Source organism: Benincasa hispida, unplaced genomic scaffold (genome assembly GCF_027475165.1).
Source record: "Benincasa hispida cultivar pf3 unplaced genomic scaffold, pf3_genome.v1.1 HicScf758, whole genome shotgun sequence".
In the NCBI taxonomy this organism is placed as follows: domain Eukaryota; kingdom Viridiplantae; phylum Streptophyta; class Magnoliopsida; order Cucurbitales; family Cucurbitaceae; genus Benincasa; species Benincasa hispida.
The window spans coordinates 14,594-31,759 of record NW_028326886.1 but is presented as its reverse complement, the minus strand read 5'-3'; the positions used below and the strand labels follow the sequence as shown (position 1 = coordinate 31,759).

The 17,166-nt window shown below is 30.6% G+C and overlaps 2 protein-coding genes across 4 annotated transcripts; one reads left to right on the top strand and one right to left on the bottom strand.

Moving 5' to 3' along the window:
* Positions 1–765: 765 nt before the first annotated feature.
* LOC120083651 (RING-H2 finger protein ATL2) lies at positions 766–1,987 on the top strand. Its single transcript, XM_039039485.2, has one exon. The coding sequence runs from the start codon at positions 946–948 to the stop codon at positions 1,705–1,707; it is 762 nt and encodes a 253-aa protein (XP_038895413.1). The 5' UTR covers positions 766–945; the 3' UTR covers positions 1,708–1,987.
* A 6,386-nt stretch (positions 1,988–8,373) lies between these two features.
* LOC120083561 (uncharacterized) lies at positions 8,374–14,440 on the bottom strand. Of its 3 annotated transcripts, none has more exons than XR_016527236.1 (8): positions 13,691–14,440; positions 13,328–13,465; positions 12,960–13,202; positions 12,250–12,363; positions 10,910–11,092; positions 9,865–10,082; positions 8,946–9,361; positions 8,374–8,643 (listed from the first exon to the last, which is right to left on the bottom strand). XR_016527236.1 is itself a non-coding variant. In XM_090310218.1 (7 exons), the coding sequence occupies exons 1-7, from the start codon at positions 14,282–14,284 to the stop codon at positions 9,043–9,045; spliced, it is 1,809 nt and encodes a 602-aa protein (XP_090166344.1). In that variant the 5' UTR covers positions 14,285–14,440; the 3' UTR covers positions 8,638–9,042. The 3 variants fall into 3 exon arrangements, 1 of the variants encoding a protein (XP_090166344.1); XR_016527237.1 differs by having other exon boundaries at positions 8,374–8,617; XM_090310218.1 differs by having other exon boundaries at positions 8,638–9,361.
* Positions 14,441–17,166: the final 2,726 nt, after the last annotated feature.

The following is a 17,166-nucleotide window of genomic DNA, read 5'->3' as shown; positions in this document are numbered from 1 at the left end:
GAGAATGTCATACACTTGCGATTTTGGTAGAACTGACAAGACAACGACAACAATGATCTTCCTTTTTTTTCTTTTTTTCTTTTTTTTTTTTGTAAAAAAATCATCAACCCTAGTAAACACAAAGACAACCCCACAATAAAATGCAAAAGAAAACCCTAACAAAGATATTATGAACCTAGCAGAAAAAGAAACAAAATTGAAGAGAATAAACTGTCATAATCTTCTCAATAAAGAAACTATTAATCTGTAGAATCTGCATCTTGACGCTAATAACATGCTGACAGAAACCACATATGTTGAGATATTCTGAAAGACGGCCACTAAAGAAGGATAGCATGGAAACATAGAATATGCAAACAAATCTTAAACAAATATTGTGAATAATACAACTCTAACAAAAATAATGAAAGGTAATTAAATTTCATTATTTTCTATTAGAATTAAATTGCCAACAAAAGCGTAACTGAAGGTTTGATTCTCCCACCTTATTTTAATTACATAATTTTTTTTTTAAAAAAATTAAAATTTAATTTCATGATTATTTTAAACTAATTATAGACATTAACGGCAATTAAAAGCCAGTAACATTTAAAAACATAAATACCAACTAGAAACGAGACCTAATAATTAAGGGGCTAAAATGGATAACCACGTAAATACCAAATAGAAACCAAACTCAAAACTTGGAGAACAAAAATTATTTTTCTTATGATATATATTATATTTTTTTATATAAAATATTATGAAATTGGTACGAGGGAAATGGGGACATGTCAAGTAAATGTTACGTTACGGAAAAACGGAGAGCCCATTTTAGGTTCACGGAAAAAAAAAAAAGATTCGTTGCATTGCCTTGATAAATAAACTAAACACTCTCAACTCTTCTTCTACCTCCTTCCGCCGGCAACGGCAACCACCATTTCTCTGCAACTTCCACCACCAACAATGGGGTCCAATTCCACTTCACTCATCGATTTCGCTCAAAGCATTTTCTCCTACAACAGCAACATCATGCTCGCCGCTCTCATTTCTCTTCTCTTAGTCGTTCTCTTCGTTCTTCTCCTCCACGCCTACGCCAATTGCTTCTTCCCTCACCCTCGCTACCGCCACCGCCACCGCACCTCCCTCACTGTCTCCTACATCCTCGCTCCGCCTCGTCTCTCCCGTTTCGATTCGTCCGTTCCGTTTGATTTAGTTTCTGCTCCGTCCAAAGGCCTCGATCCGTCTGTAATCTCTGCTATTCCTCTGTTCGTTTACGAATCCGAGGAGAAGAAGTGTGCGGCGGCGATGGAGTGCGTGATTTGCCTCAGTGAATTTGAAGAACGAGAACTGGGACGACGGTTGCCAAAATGTAGCCATGGATTTCATCTGGAGTGTATTGATATGTGGCTGAACTCTCACGCGAATTGTCCTGTTTGTAGAGAGCCAGTGATTGGTGAGGCTGCGGATTGTTCTGATGCGGCGGAATCCGGTGAGAGAGAAATCGGAGGGGAGATTGTGAATGTGATGGAGGAAAGGAGTAACAATTGTGAGATTCAGAGGAATGAGGGACAAAACGGTCAGTTTAATTCCGATTCTTCTTCTTCTTCTTCGATTGATCCGCCATTGATGTCGCTTGGAGCGTCTTTGATGCGAATGTTGAGTAGAAACAGATCAGACGGAAGGATTTTCCCGTCCTCCAATGGCGAAGAAGAATTGGATGTTTGAATTATCGAAGCATTAGAATTAGAATTCGCCATTTGTACAGATTTTTCTTTTTCTTTCACTTTTTGACATACAATTTCATTAGTATTACTAAATCCACTGTTTTTTCCCCTTCCACAAGAGAGAAAATTAGTTTGTATTCTTTTTTTTTTTTTTTTTTAATTTACATAATATCGTCATTCCCAAATTTTTTTTTTCTTACTAGTCGAAATTTTGATATGGAAGTGGAATGTTTAGGTTGGTTGAAGTATGTTTCATTTTATATTTTTCAAAATAATTTCGTGCTATTGTATTTGGAGCAAGAGTATCATAGTTTGGAAGTACCTTTATTTTAGAAATTATAATATAATATGAATTACGTTTGTATTATTTACATCTTACAAAGATGAGATTGACAAATAGTTGATATGCACTCTCTTAAAATTGGAGGTTCAATCTCTAAAAAGAAAATAATTATTTGATTTGTAATTTTAGTATGTAATAACAAAAGTGAACATATTTTAGTTGTAATTGATATGTACTACGTCTCATGAGGTTGAAGATTCAATTCAATTCTCATAGTATTAAGAAAAGCTTCAGTCCGTAATACATTTTAGTCTTTATACTTTTGATTTTGAAACAATTTAGTCGATGAACTTTATTTTTCTAATCCAAGAAACTTCATAATTTAGCTAGAAACCACCGAATGGGGTTTAGAGGGAGGAAAAATCAATGAAAAATAAAGAGGTTAACCAATTAGGAAAATCATCAAGTCCCAACAACTTTCTTAGAGATAAAACTTGCCAAAGAATGAGTCATTCCATTAACTTCACAAGAAATATGTCTAAACTCGACCAAAGTGAAATTAGGAATAACTCGAGGAATGTCACCAAGATTAATAGATGTCTCACATGGTACCTCTAAAGCCCAATTTATCATGTTGATAACCAACAAACAATTCAAAAGGATCAATAGACGATGTACCCCTTATCCGCTCCATTTTAAAATTTATTATTAATTTTAACTTGATTTTCTGTAATATAATTTATACCATATCAATTATTAGAGTAAAAAAATTATTAAAATTTAATTAATGTTGGTCAAACGACATGAACGTAATTCAACTAGCACAAATTTATACCATCAACTATCAAGGTTCATTTCTATATTTCATATGTGGTTAAAAAAATAATTAAATAATGATTCTATAACCGTAAATCCATAAGAGAGCAAAACTACAAAAATTAAATCATTATATAATATAATATCTACCCTCTATTTAATTTAATGAAAGTTTTCAACATACCGACTTAATTATTATCGATTAATCTAAACTTTGGAAACTAAATTATTATATAAAAATTTCAGAGATTAAATCAATGATCAAACTTTTAAATATATCTCTCTTAAAAAAAGATTAAATCTAAAAAAAAATTTCAGTGACAACAGGAGTAGAGAGAGAGAAAAATGTATCTGAACATGAAATTAAAAATAGTAATATTATTAAGTCAAAGTAGAAATAAGAAATAGATATTTATTGAGAATTGGAAATCCATTACCTAGATCCTTTCAAAATTGAGAATCAAAAGTTTCTAATTCGTCTCACTCCTTTTAGGGATTGATAATTAAGATAATTTTAAAAAATGCAACTCAAAGTGGATGAATTTAGAATATAATCTTTAAATAAATAAATAATAAACTAAAATGAAACGATACAAATTTAGAAATTTACTTTTTTTTTTTTTTAATTCTCGAAAAGCGTTTGATCCTTAGATCTTCTAAATATATTCTTTTAGTCATCAAATTCTAAAAATAGATTTAAAGAGTTTTTTAAGCAATTTTTTTATTTAGATTCTGTTTTATGTCTTCAGATTTATAAGTTCAACAAACAATTTTTCGACAGATAATTTAGATTTTGTTTTTGAATTCTATAATCTAAACGGGACAAAATAACATTTGTATGTTTTATTTGTATTCAAATTTTGAATTTAAATTTTAAAATGCAAAGTTATGTTAAATAAAAATAAAAATATTTAAAAATACCAATTATTTTTAAAAAATTAAAATATATAATATGTAATATATTATAAATTATATACTATCACAGAAATAATTATACAAAAAATTTAAAATAAAACATATTCATAAAAAACCAATATTTAGTGAATAACCACAACTAATTTTATAATTTATCAATATAACATTAAATATTTTTAAATTAAGAATTCAAATTCTGAATATACTATCAAAATACAAATCTAAAAACATAAAATATAATTATATATATATATATATTTGTTGAATCTCTTATTTTCAAATTTTGTTTTCAGACCGTTTTTTTGGAAGATTAATTATTAATTATGCTTAGAATATGATCAAAGGTTGTAACTTTATAACATTTTTGTTAATCCTTTCTCCAAATCGTGCATTTCCAATTCCAATATCTCGAGGGGTTAAAGTTGATTTTTTTCAACAATTATTAAGGTTAGAATTTCGACTAAATAATAAAATAAAAAAATGGAGCCCTTTATTTCTAATTTAGAATGTGATATAATAATATTAAAAAAAAAAAAAAAAAAAACTACTTCATCTCAAACATAATCTTAAAATCTCATTGTAAATTAAAAACCAAATGCACTTATTTTTTTTTAAATAAATTTATTAACCAGGTTATAGTAAACTTTTTTAAAAAATCATGTAAAAAAGTAGTCGATTTGATCTTTCAAACTTCGATTTCCAAAAGAACGAGTTTATGTCAGTTTTCACTTAGAACACAAATCCATGGTTACCCTACGTAATAAATCAATAGTAATTTCAAAAGTGAGAGTCTCATTTAATTATGTTGTGTTGCTTATTTGTGTTCCATATCCATATTGACATATGCAAACCTGTAATTAAAAAATGCAACCTAATTGACGAGCATAGAGTACTCAATCCAATTGCATTTGAAGATTACATCGATATCGTTACTATTATCGTTAATGTTATTGTTACAACATGATAATTATAAATCTGTCTACTGTTTGACCATAAACGATAATGGTAATAATAAATATGACATATTCATAATTCTAAATAAATATGATTAAATAAAATCCAATTATATTTCTTACAGTGTCTTATTACGATTGACTTAGCGATAAAATTTCACTATGATTATACCAATTTTTTTATTTTTTTTTTTTGGAGGAGGGTTTGATAAACATGGTCTTAGTTGAAAAGTGGGTAGGAAATGTAATTAGGTAGAGTGAGAAAGGTTTAATTAATGACGACCATTTTTAGTGGAAATTTTAGAGTGTGAAGAGAAAGGTCACCAATTTTTCATTTTTTAAGGGGGAAAAAAAAAGTGTTTCCATGTTTTGTGGTCAATGTTTCCAGGTTATTGTAGTGTCGTATATAGGGCATGGTCAAAGTGACATTTTTGTGGAGGGTAGTGGGACCCACAGCCCTACACTACAACCTCAACTTTCTATAATTTTATTTATTTATTTATTTGACTTTGCAGATAACACCTTACCACCATAACCTGCCCCTAATTTTTGGAAATTCCCTTTTTCTTTATTACCTTTTTACCTCTCAACTCTCCACTTATTTCTTTTTTGTCTTTTTATTAATTAAATGTAAATCAACTAACTATTTTTTTTATCCCCCTGTTATTTTCTAATTCAGCATTTTATTTATTCTAATTAATTAATATATAGATGATAATGGAAATTTAATATGCTAACCATATACATAGAAATGTACTAAAGCTGCATCAACATATGATGGAGCCAATATTTATGCAAAAATAATCACAGCAACCAAAATTGTTGGTTTTTTTTTTCTTTTCTCGAGCTTAAATGACATATGAATATTCTAAGAATTTTTTAGTGTATTAGCTTAATCCACAATTAATATTTCATAAATCTCCTCAGACTTACAAAAATTTTCATATCTAAATTTCTTAATTTAACGTACATTTATTTACGTATATAAAACAGATTTTTGGATTCCTCATCCATGATCAATCATTAGTTTTCGTTAAAATTATTTAACTCATTTGGTAGTCATTTGGTTTTTTTTCTTTGTTTTTAAAAATCAAGTCTATTTCATTCACATTTCTTACAATAATTTGCATCTTTGGTAAGTACAATGGTTGAATTCTTAGCCAAATTCCAAAAAACAAAATCAACTTTTCAAAAGTATGAAGAATTTTGGAGGTGGAAGTAGTGTTCATAAGCTTAATTTTTAAAAATAAAATGGTTACCAAACGGAACCTTAATATTATTGATTTTTATTTCTAATTTATTTGGTGTACTTCCTAAAATAAGAAAGAAGATTATCTTCTTTATTTTATTTTCGTCATAACTCCTGTCATTTCTATTTTTAAAATATTGGGTCTCCAATTCGTTATTTATTCATTTTCTTCTTCAATTTGGTTTCTTCATCCCAATCCCTTCATTATTGTTGAATATATGGATAATATACTACAAAATGTCGAATATACTAAAAAATGTAAATATACATTGCACATATTATAGTTTATTTTTTTAGTGTATTCAAATATATGAAAATGTAAATATATACATTACATATATTGTTTGGTATATATAGAACAATATATATTTGAATTTTCCATAAATAAACAAAGATATATTTGATAAATGCATGAACAAGACAGTTTGTGTAATATTTCATCTTATATTCCGAACAATATATGTGGTATATGTTTATATTTTCTAACATATATCTTTACATTTTCCAATATATTGCCAATATATACCACATATATTTTTTTTTGGTGCATGTGATGTCTATACTTTATTTTCTCTTTCAAAACTTCTCGCTAATTCTTGCTTTCGTTTATGGAGATTAACGAGATTTTCAACTTCCCTTGCATAGAATTTTTAAAAGAAAATTGTTTTAGGATGTTCATAACCGCGTGTGGTATAGAGAAGCTTCCCTTGCGTGCTTCTTTGGTATTAGTATATATATTAAAAAAGTTGAACAATAAAGAGGACTGAAAAAGTAAATTGAGTCTGATTTTTGGTAAAATAATAGTCTATTCATGTAAAAAATAGGAAAACTTAGATAATTATGCAATCAAGCTTCATCATTTAAGCTATGTAGATAGAAAGTCTTAGGCATTAGCACATCGATAAGAAAAAGAAAAAAACTTCTGACTTTTGTCATTTGTTTTAGAAGTTACAACATCCCCTCGATCATTTTTTAAGAAGAAATCCTATAAAATATGAAATAAAAATTTAGACTCAGAAATGAAATTTTGAATTGTTATATTGTTCTAGTTTCTCAATGACAAAGTTTAAGGTGATATTACCATTTATGAAAGAATATAAATATTTTTTAAACAAATAAAAAAAATTAGAGATATCTTTTATAATTTAACTATTATTTTATAGTGTCAGTACTATGTTATTCTTTCAATAAATTATAACCTAAAATTCCATTTCACATAAAAAAAAATGGCATTAGTAAAAATTAGAGGGAAAATATTCAACCAAGACTAGGCAAAGGTTCATCATTATTGTACATGACCTTTCGATTTCATTAAATTGAATCATAAATATTAAAAAATTTTGTTATATTCAATTTTTGTTAACACAGCCACTAATTTTAACATAATGTAAAAATCTAAAAGAAAAGAAAAACCCACTAATTTAGAAAAGTATATATATCCAAAAACATACAAAACTAAATTTCGGATAGGCAAACTACACCAAAATTCAAGAATTATTATTTTAAAAAAAAAAGAAAAAAAGAAAAACTACACTTTGTTTTTTGAGGTTTGAGTTTAATAATAGCATTCTGAACCCTAAGTTTTCAAATTAACCTATAAGGTTCGATTTTAGTAGCGTTTCGATCCCTACCATCAATTTTCTATTAACTATATTAATGTGACAATAAAATTTCATTAGAAAAATATTTTTTAAAAATCTTTTTAAACAAAAGAGCTTTATAATTAATCAATGATTTAAAAAGTGAAGACAAAAAATTTGAAATACCAAAACAAAGATGGCAATACTTAAATCTTTACAAAATTAAAGATAACAAAGTCAACAATACATAAACTAGGAATTTGAATCTCGAATCTTTTGATCAAACATATATATTGACTAGTTAATCTATGTTTAGTTGACAATATTTCATGTACCTTTAAGCATGAATTCACAGTGCAACCCAAGAGATTGACACATTTTTTTTTTTAATAAAAAAAGAGAAAAAGAGGTTGCTAACAAGTCTACATATTAGTTAAGCTATACTCGGTTTGCAGGAGATGAGCACTTCCTAATTTTGCTGATGTTGAAATTTATATGAACCTGTCATGTTAGAAATTTTACAATAGTACTCATCTCATTCTTGGGAATGCAAGGGCAATTATGTTTACATCAAGGATCTAATAAATACAACGAGAGGGAGGGAGGGAATAAAAAAAATAAGTACGACTCTAAAAGTTACAAAAGCATGGTACCTAATTTCCATACAATAATAGCATAATCGTTATGAAGTTGCCAACTTGAGTATAGCACAACTACTCAAGTTAAAGGCAGATGTTCTAGACCAAGAGATTATAGATTCAAATCCAACACATATTAAGCTTAAGAATATGTATATAAAGTTCAAATTAACAAAAATAAAACTACAGGTAAGGGAGGCTTTATAGAATTAGAAGGCAACTAGAGACTGAAATTTTGAATAGAAAACACGATGATTGCAGTATAAATCATATAGGCATTGCTTTAAGAAGTTCTGATCCCAAGTCCTTAACTCCTACCCTAGCCATATTTTAACATTGAAAACTACGTATGAAATACACATAAGTTCTAGCTAATAGGACTAGAATGAACCAACGGATCTGGCCGGTGCGCAAACTTGCTTTGTTCAAACCAAAAACTATAGATTAGCTTCTTCTCCAATTAGTGACCTGCCAATGCTAATCCCCACCAAGAGTTGATCATACTGCAATTATATATACGTATAAAGAATCTGTAACACGATTAATGAACTAAAAAACTTATTGTCGAGGGAAGCAATCAATCATCTTGAACCCTCTCTTGCTATAACTCAATCTATCTATCTACTAATCAACTCATTTGAACCCCATAACAAGAAATGTAATTCTAGCTTCTTTAGAGAGGGCCAGATAGATTCTGTACAATATGAGATATTTCAAAACATAATCTACAAACGAAATCCTGCTTGTACTCAACCATTAGTTCTGAAATCAACTACGTATTTTATGGTAATGAATGTTGGCATACCTGAAAAATCTTGAATTGCTTTGTGAATTGGCATGCAACAATGAACTCCATGCTTTTTCTCCCCGGGGCAGCTCCCTCTTTGTCAGTTTAGGCAAATCTAATGTTCTGTTCCTTTGTAGCCCATAAACTGAACAGCAAACTCCTCATCATTTTTACCCAACATATCCTTTAAACTACATTCTACATTTATCCCCTTCAACACACGGAACCTTGGAACTATCTTCTTTTCCAACGAATAACTGAAGTACCTTGGATAGTCGACCACTTCCTTTATTGACTTCTCCATGATATTTACAAGGAAATCTAGTTTGGGTCTCAATACCTCCTCTATACTATACCCCAGTACAGGAGAGAATCTACCAACCATGAAGGCAATATCCCTCTCTGAGAACCCTCTCTGCCTCAGGTACCTTATACTGCAAAACGTTGTGATCGTTATTAGAATTTGGGGCATCACATCATAGAACAGAATAGTGTAGTGTAAAGATCCATATCAATTTCAACTACAACTACAATAATTTGAGACAAAAAGTTATCATCTTCTATTTATAATCTAATTAATTATACATTCTTTTCAAGTAGATAAATCATTCTTCCTTTTTCTATACTTCTAAATAGTGAGGTGAGAAAAGTCTTGATTTTCAATTGCAATGAGATTCACTTAGCAACCTACTCAAATGTTACATGAGACATTTTCAGTTGACACGGCAAATATGCTAAAACAAACCAGGAAACCAATGAGAAAAATTATAAATGTGAATTATTTTGAGAATTACTTTTATCATAAAGATGTATTTTCAAAATGCATATAACTTTTTGCCCTTCTCAAAAGATTTTATTGTCTCGTTCATGGAAGCTATGCCCACCAATTGTACCACATCACACACGTATATACACAGAAGTGAAGCCTGAGCATTACCGCGGGAGTAAAGTTTTGTCAGGGTCAGACACGAGAAGCTCTGGATATTTTCTAATTGCACGAGGTAGATGAGTCTTAGAAACTCCAATACTGATGAGAAATTCAATCTTCCTCTTTAGCGTTTTCTCAACACTAGTTGCAGATATTTCTGGACAACGAGTAATTATTCTACCAACACTTCCTTTGTCGAACCCTAACTCTTCCAAATATGAAACGACCTGTATACGCACAATTATAATTATAAACTTCTGAAACTTCCAAAACTCCCGAACAATAAAAGATTGCAAAAGCCACCACTAAGTTATAGAGGTTGTTACAACCACGCACTCGAATTTTCAATTTGATCCACCTCCCTTACGAGATTTTAATGCATAATTACTTTTGAACTATAAGGCCGGTAAAAATCAACCCGCAAACTATAAATTTGTTAATTTAAACTAATATTCTTTTACTCTATAAAACTTGAAAACTACAATGTTAACTACTAAAAAAATTAAAATTTTTTGATAAACGTTGAAGAACCATCCTGATTCTAGAAAAAACACTTTATCATAGCTGATTAGTTCATTTTGCAATATTTAAGAGTTTAATTACAACAATTTTGTATACTTACGAAGGTGATTAATCAAAATTGAACATTGGAGGATGTGATGGTAAGTTCATATAACAACCCACAGAGTTCAAGGGTTAGCTTTGGCAATTTTTCCTACAATTGAAAGTTCAAAAAACTAGAGAGAATATCATCATATTTCAAATTCAAAATGATATAATATTTTCTAATTGATGTTGGAATATAAATATAAGAACATAAAACAAGAGAGAAGGCAAGTTATATGGCATTCAGATGAGAAATAAATTGACGTACACAATGTGTTTGTTTATACCTAAGATACAAAAATATTGAAGTAAATGAGTAAATAAGCTCTGAAGCATTATGATTTGAACATATCATCCATAATAATGTTGAAAGTATCCATGAATTTCTTTTGACATTGATTGCAATGCAGGATACAACAAAGAATGGTAAATAATACTAGGTACCAACCTGAAGAAATTCTTGAGGTTTTTGAAGTAATATCTGAGGACTTGTGGCTATCACCTGACCCAACTTCTTGCTTTGAACACCTAGCCCACCAAACCTGTCCACCATCAATTGCAATTTACTAGTTGAGCTTCCTAAAATCAGTGGCCAACTGCTGATTGCATTGATAATGCTTGCATTTGGTACCTGTCATGAAATATCTTCTAGTAAACGAGATATTACATATATACAAAGGTGCAAATTCGTCATATTAGCACAGACTTGGATTTTTCAACAGCTTAAAGGGCACCTACTACAGAATAATGCTCATTTACCAAAAGGTAAAGGCAAGTTTGGCATGTGATCTAAATTCAATTTCTTGTTTTCAAATATATGAATCACCATGGAAAAGACCAGAAAAGTTTGAGTGCAACAATCTTCACCAAAGAGTTGATTAAGCTACGAGGAAGAAATACGTTTCTCTGAGACACTCTTGATCATAGTATCTTTCAATAATGAGTTGCATAAGAAGACTCTTGTAGGTAGGTGTATCCATTTGTATAGAACTGACGAGAGTTCAAGGAGAGGGGCAAGTGCATTTGAGATAGAGGTACATCTTGGACAACGCATCCAAAAAAGTACTTCAATAATCGAGGCCCATTTTTGAGTAGGAGATTCCAAATGTCATCAACAGAAGAGGTTTCTCAATTGGAAAGAGAGAATATTCAAAGGAAAGCCTTTAAAAGGGTTCATTACCAATCCAAAAATCATTCTGAAAGCTAACAGAACTATGATTTCCCACAACGACTGCGAACCTGTTTGAGACCATAGTCCATAGAAAGTTTGAAGGAAGTGACCAGCCAAGAACCTTGATTGGTGGTTCAAAATTTAGCCACAACTCTTCTCCATCAATCCTCTTTCTTACAGTGAAATTTCCATTAATCCTCTTTCTCAAAACGGAATTTCCATGCCATTTTGCAAGATGACAATAATTTCTTATCATTGGCCCGACTTTTACCAAGTGGTATCCCCTTTCACTTTAGCTCCTCCCCAAAGAAAGCCTTTAAAGGGCAGATTCTCAATTGAAGCCTTCTAAGGAGAGTTGCACTTAGGCCCAATCTACCATCTGTGCCTTTTCTTTTCAATGTTGACCATTTTCACTCAACTTCAGAAAGATACATTGTCATTCTTTAAATAAGAATATGAGATTTAGAATGGTCAAAACATCAGCTGGCAGCTGCTATCAAATTCAAAATACCAACCAATAGTGCTCATGAGCATAATTATATATCAAATTCTAGGGTTTTAAACATGCAATTAATCACATTAGTACAAGCAAGGTAAAATGGCCAGAGTAGGTGTACCTTCTCCAATTCAAGGAAAGAAACAATCTGTTTAAGGTTGCCTTGGATGCAATTGGCTGTAATCCATGGATATTTAAGTAACAATTTACCAACTGTCGTCGCTTCTATGCCAACCTACAGGATAATTAAACATCAATAAACTAAAAGTAGTGAGAAAATATCAACATAACATCATACTATACAGTGAACTCTTTTTTCAATAAGAATCTAGACTCAATGAAAAAAATGAAACCCACCTTCCATTTGAAAGTGAGGGTAATATAGTTCAAAATTTTTTAAACATTTTCAGTCTTTCAAAAGAACTCGAGCTATAATTTTATACATAAAAGAGATGAACTTTGGCCTAAAGTCATTGACTAATTTTGAATCCAATTTTGGAAGAGAAGGAATAAAGCATGCCTAGGATATATATATATATATATATATGTACGTGTGTATGTATGTATATCAGCCCTACAATTTTACTCATTCCCATTCCCACTTACAAAACCCATGTTCCAGGCAGCAGCAAGGGTGACCTTGCTCTGATGTTCATAATTCTTAAAGATATCAGGATTTTTTTTCTTGTTTGAGGGACTTTCATCAAACTCCTAAAGAGAGTTTGGTACTTCATACCTATTATCAAATTACTTTAATGATGTATAAATGTCCCTTGTGTGTAATTGTGTGCACGTGCGTGTATATAAGTACGTAAATGCAAGCAATAGTACCTCCTCAAAAGCTAGTATCCTTGATTTGAGGACTTCAGTATCGAAGAAAATGATGGGTGGAAATAGCAGAAACATACTCCTCGTGCGTTCCTTAGGGATGCCAATGTTTTCAAGAAATTCTACCACTGGCTTTACATGGGATTCTACTGACAAAAAAAGCATGTGAGGAAATGATTCAAGTAAGAGGCGAAAGGATTCTTCATTTGAACACAACATGTCTAGGCCTCCACGCCTGGCTTCAATCTATAACAATATTAATAAAGACAACATATGTTATGAAAATTAAAAAACGAATGAAACAGAAACAAGAAAAAAATTAGTTCGAACTTTGAAATTGGAAACTTTGGAACTGAAAACTGTTACAAGACCTTCTCAAAAAAGGACAAAGTCTGCTGCACATCATCATCAGGAGGAATTGATAAGTTGGTCATCATCCGACGAGCATTTTTTCCTATGACTTCTCCATCACCGCTGCCAGAAAAGAAGAGTCCCTTCATATATTTTACCTAAAGAGCAAATGTAAAAATAAACCAACGTCGGCAAGCTAATCAATCTTCAATTTCTACACTGCAAACAGATATCAACTCAAGTAAAAAAGAACTCAGACAGTACTAATCAGAAACTAATTTCATTAATTCCCGCTAATCGATCAACTGTGAGTATTTCTATAGGAAATATCGGGACAACGAGAATGCTAATTTGAAGAAAATTTAGCAAAAGTAGCGTCCTACCTTATAAATGAGAGATGGAAGCATCTCTCCAGAGAGGTAGCGAGCAACATTCATAGCTGAAGAAAGATTCATACCGACGCTTTCCAAAAAAGCAACCTTCCCATGGTCACCTTTCTCCATGGCCATCAAACCCACCTTTTCCTTAAACCCAAAATCATCAACCAACGGCTGTTCTCCTCCTTCCTTACTCCAGGAAACCCACATGGATGTCTCGTCCAATTCCCGAACTCCATCAACGAGCATCTTCAAGAAACGAGGGGAATTGGAGGCGATGGAGACAGATTCGTCCTCCGAAACCCCGAAACGCTGTAGATACTCGGAAACGGCGAGCCGGGCTTCGGCCAAAGAATGAAGTGGGTCTTCTTCTGGAGGGCCATCGGAAAAGGGAAGAGCATCGGAGGAAGTAGAGGCGAAACGAACGAAATGGGAAGAGGTGAGGAGGAAGGGAAAGCGGGAAGGGAAGGGGCAAAAAGTGAGAGGAAAGAAGGAGGGAGGTTGGGGAAGGTTGAAGCGGTGGAGAGGGACAAGAGGAGATGATTTAGTGCAGCCATTAATGGTGGGAATGGGGAAGAAGAAGGAGGCCATGGTTGCCATTGTAAAATCTTGGTAAAACCCTACAATGAGAATGAGGAGACAAACCCGACCCAAGCGCAAATGAAAAACCTTGTCTACTCATTATATTACTTACATAACAAATCACTGACCATGGTTAAAATTATCCATTCGCCATTCCTAGCTCTCACCCATCGCGAATTGTTGAGATATTGAATGTGATTTATATTTGAGAAAAGTCAAAAGATTTTGAACTTTTAACAATAGACTAGAATTTGTAGTTTTTAGAGTGTTTGACGTGCAGAGTTCCATCCAACTCAATCCAATTTGAGGGGTCAAACACCCGCTTATAAAAATCTCAATCGGTCTTGAAATTGCATTCGAAGTCTTATCAATTTGTGATTAATGTAAATGGACTCTAAAAAGAGTTAAATGTTGTATTGTATTTTGTGATCTAAGAAAAATGTTTGTTTTCATTGTTTTCATAATTTGGGCTATTTGACATTAGCCCAACAAAATTTGGATTATTTGTATTAAAAAAATGACATGGTCAAAGAGGTTATAGTATTTATTGAAAGCATGGGAACTCAAATTATACAATTAAAATATATAGATTAAAGTAAAATTCAATCCAAAATACGGAAATCAAAATGATATTTTAATTATATAAAACTGAATAAATTTTTCAAAGTTGTTAATTATCTCTTCAATGACTTGATTTTTCACTTTCACAATTTTTTAACTAAATGAAGTTTAGCATAAAATTTAAAAACTCATAAACTAGATAGACGGTTGCCTTACTTGCTACATCTTATAGCAATGAGCTTATACTTGTTAAGATCATGTTTGATAACCATTTTGTTTTTAGTTTCCCTTTATTAAATTTCATGTTGTTTTGTCTCAATTTTCTTACCATGATTTTCACATTCTTTTGAAGAAACATTTGAATTTTTCTTTAAAATCTAAAAACAAAAAACCAATTTTAAAAAACTATGACATGTTTGGTAACCATCTAGTTTTTGGTTTCTAGTTTATGAAAATGAAGTCTCTAAACATGAGGGGATCGAATCTTGTACAAAAGCGATTAGTCATCTATGCTTCTAATATGTGTGTTTGAGTTTATGGAAAAATATAGAGAAATTTAAACGTTTTTTTTTTTTTAACTAAGCATGTTTTATTGTGAAGAATTTCAAGGAGAAATAAAATACCTTTGGAGACAACTCTTCAATTTTTTCCAATTTTTCACTGCGATCACGACTTCTTTAATCTTCTTGAATCTCGAACAAGACACCACCACCAAGTTTTTCCTGCTATCCTTCGACAAGAAATAGGTTTGGGAGAACCTCTTTTAGAAGACTGGGAAGAGCTTTTACCGAGAAACTTTTTCTCTGTAACTTGAGAGTGATGAGAGAATGGAGAGAGTCAGTGTGAATAATTTGTTTTTCGTATTCATCCAAATGTAGAACTATTATGCATAAGAAGTGAGGGGAGTCTCCATTCACGTTAACTCCCTTGTAACTATATAAGAGTTATTATTTAATTTTTTAAATTAAATTAAATCAAATTAATTAAATAATATTTATTAATTAATAAATTACGTATATATAATATTACATTTGAATCATATCCAAATGTATTTTTCTCTCATAAACTATAGTTTCAATATGAATTTCATTCACATTAAACTTAACTTATAGTTTTAATATAAACATTCATAAAGTTTTAATTTGAATCTCATTCATGTTAATTTTAATCTACATTTTTAATATGAATATATTCACATTATTTAGGGGAAAGTACATTTTTGGTCCCTAAGTTTTTTATCTGATTTCTATTTAGTTCATAGGCTTCAAAATTTTATATATGTTTGTTTTTTGGTCTTTACTCAAATTAATTAATTAATTAATATTTTGATGATAATAAACCTGATTTTGTTTCCTAATAATTTTATTATTTTGAATAGTCCGTAGCGTAGAGCTCGCGATTTCAATACCCTTAGTAACCTGACAAATTAATCATCAAATTGGACCAATAAAAAAAGGTCACTTTTGAGATATAAGATGAGTGACACGTGGGGAGTGGATTGTGGTTTTCTTTAAAAAAATGATTTTATTATTATTTAAAAGAATTTGATTTTGTTATTTAAAGGAAAAAAAAAAGATAATGGGCAAGTGTCCCAACGATCACTTGTATTTAAAAGACAATCACTTTTCTTTCTCTTTTTTTTTTCTTTTTTTTTTTTTTAAAAAAGTTACCGTTAAAGGTACTTTATATACATATGTATTATTTCTTTTTTACTTTTTTACTTTTTTACTTTTTTACTTTTAATCTTCACCTTATATTTCATTTTTTTTTTATCAATCTAATTGTTCAAATTAAAATCTACTTTTTGCCCTATTTACATTTCCTTTTATACTTCATCTTCTCCAAAATTGTTTCAATTTTTCAGATTTTATAATCCTCAAAATTAGCAAAAAGACCACCATTATTACTCTCTATACAAGCTTCCAATTTTCATTATTTTTATCTTTTTTTTTAGAGAATTTTCTATTATATTTTGAGAATTAAAGTGTGTGAGCTCAAACTTGTATACTCACTCTTTTTAGAGATTTTTATTGTATGATTTAAAGCTTAAAAAATATTGTAATGGCGGGATTCTAACCCCTGGAAAGGATCAAGTTTGCTCTTGAACTCGTGAGCAGGGTAGTAGTTCGACTCTCATCAGTGGAAAGAGTCAAATGTGATTTTTTTAATCGAAATCTCGACGCTTGGGAAAGTGGATGTAGGTCGAGTTTGACCGAACCACTATAAAAATCACGGTGTCTTATTCCCTAACTCTTTTATAATTATTTATATTTCTTGCTCTTGTTGGTTGATATTGATTTAATGTGTTTTTTACATTCCTTTTTATCAATTTTGTTATT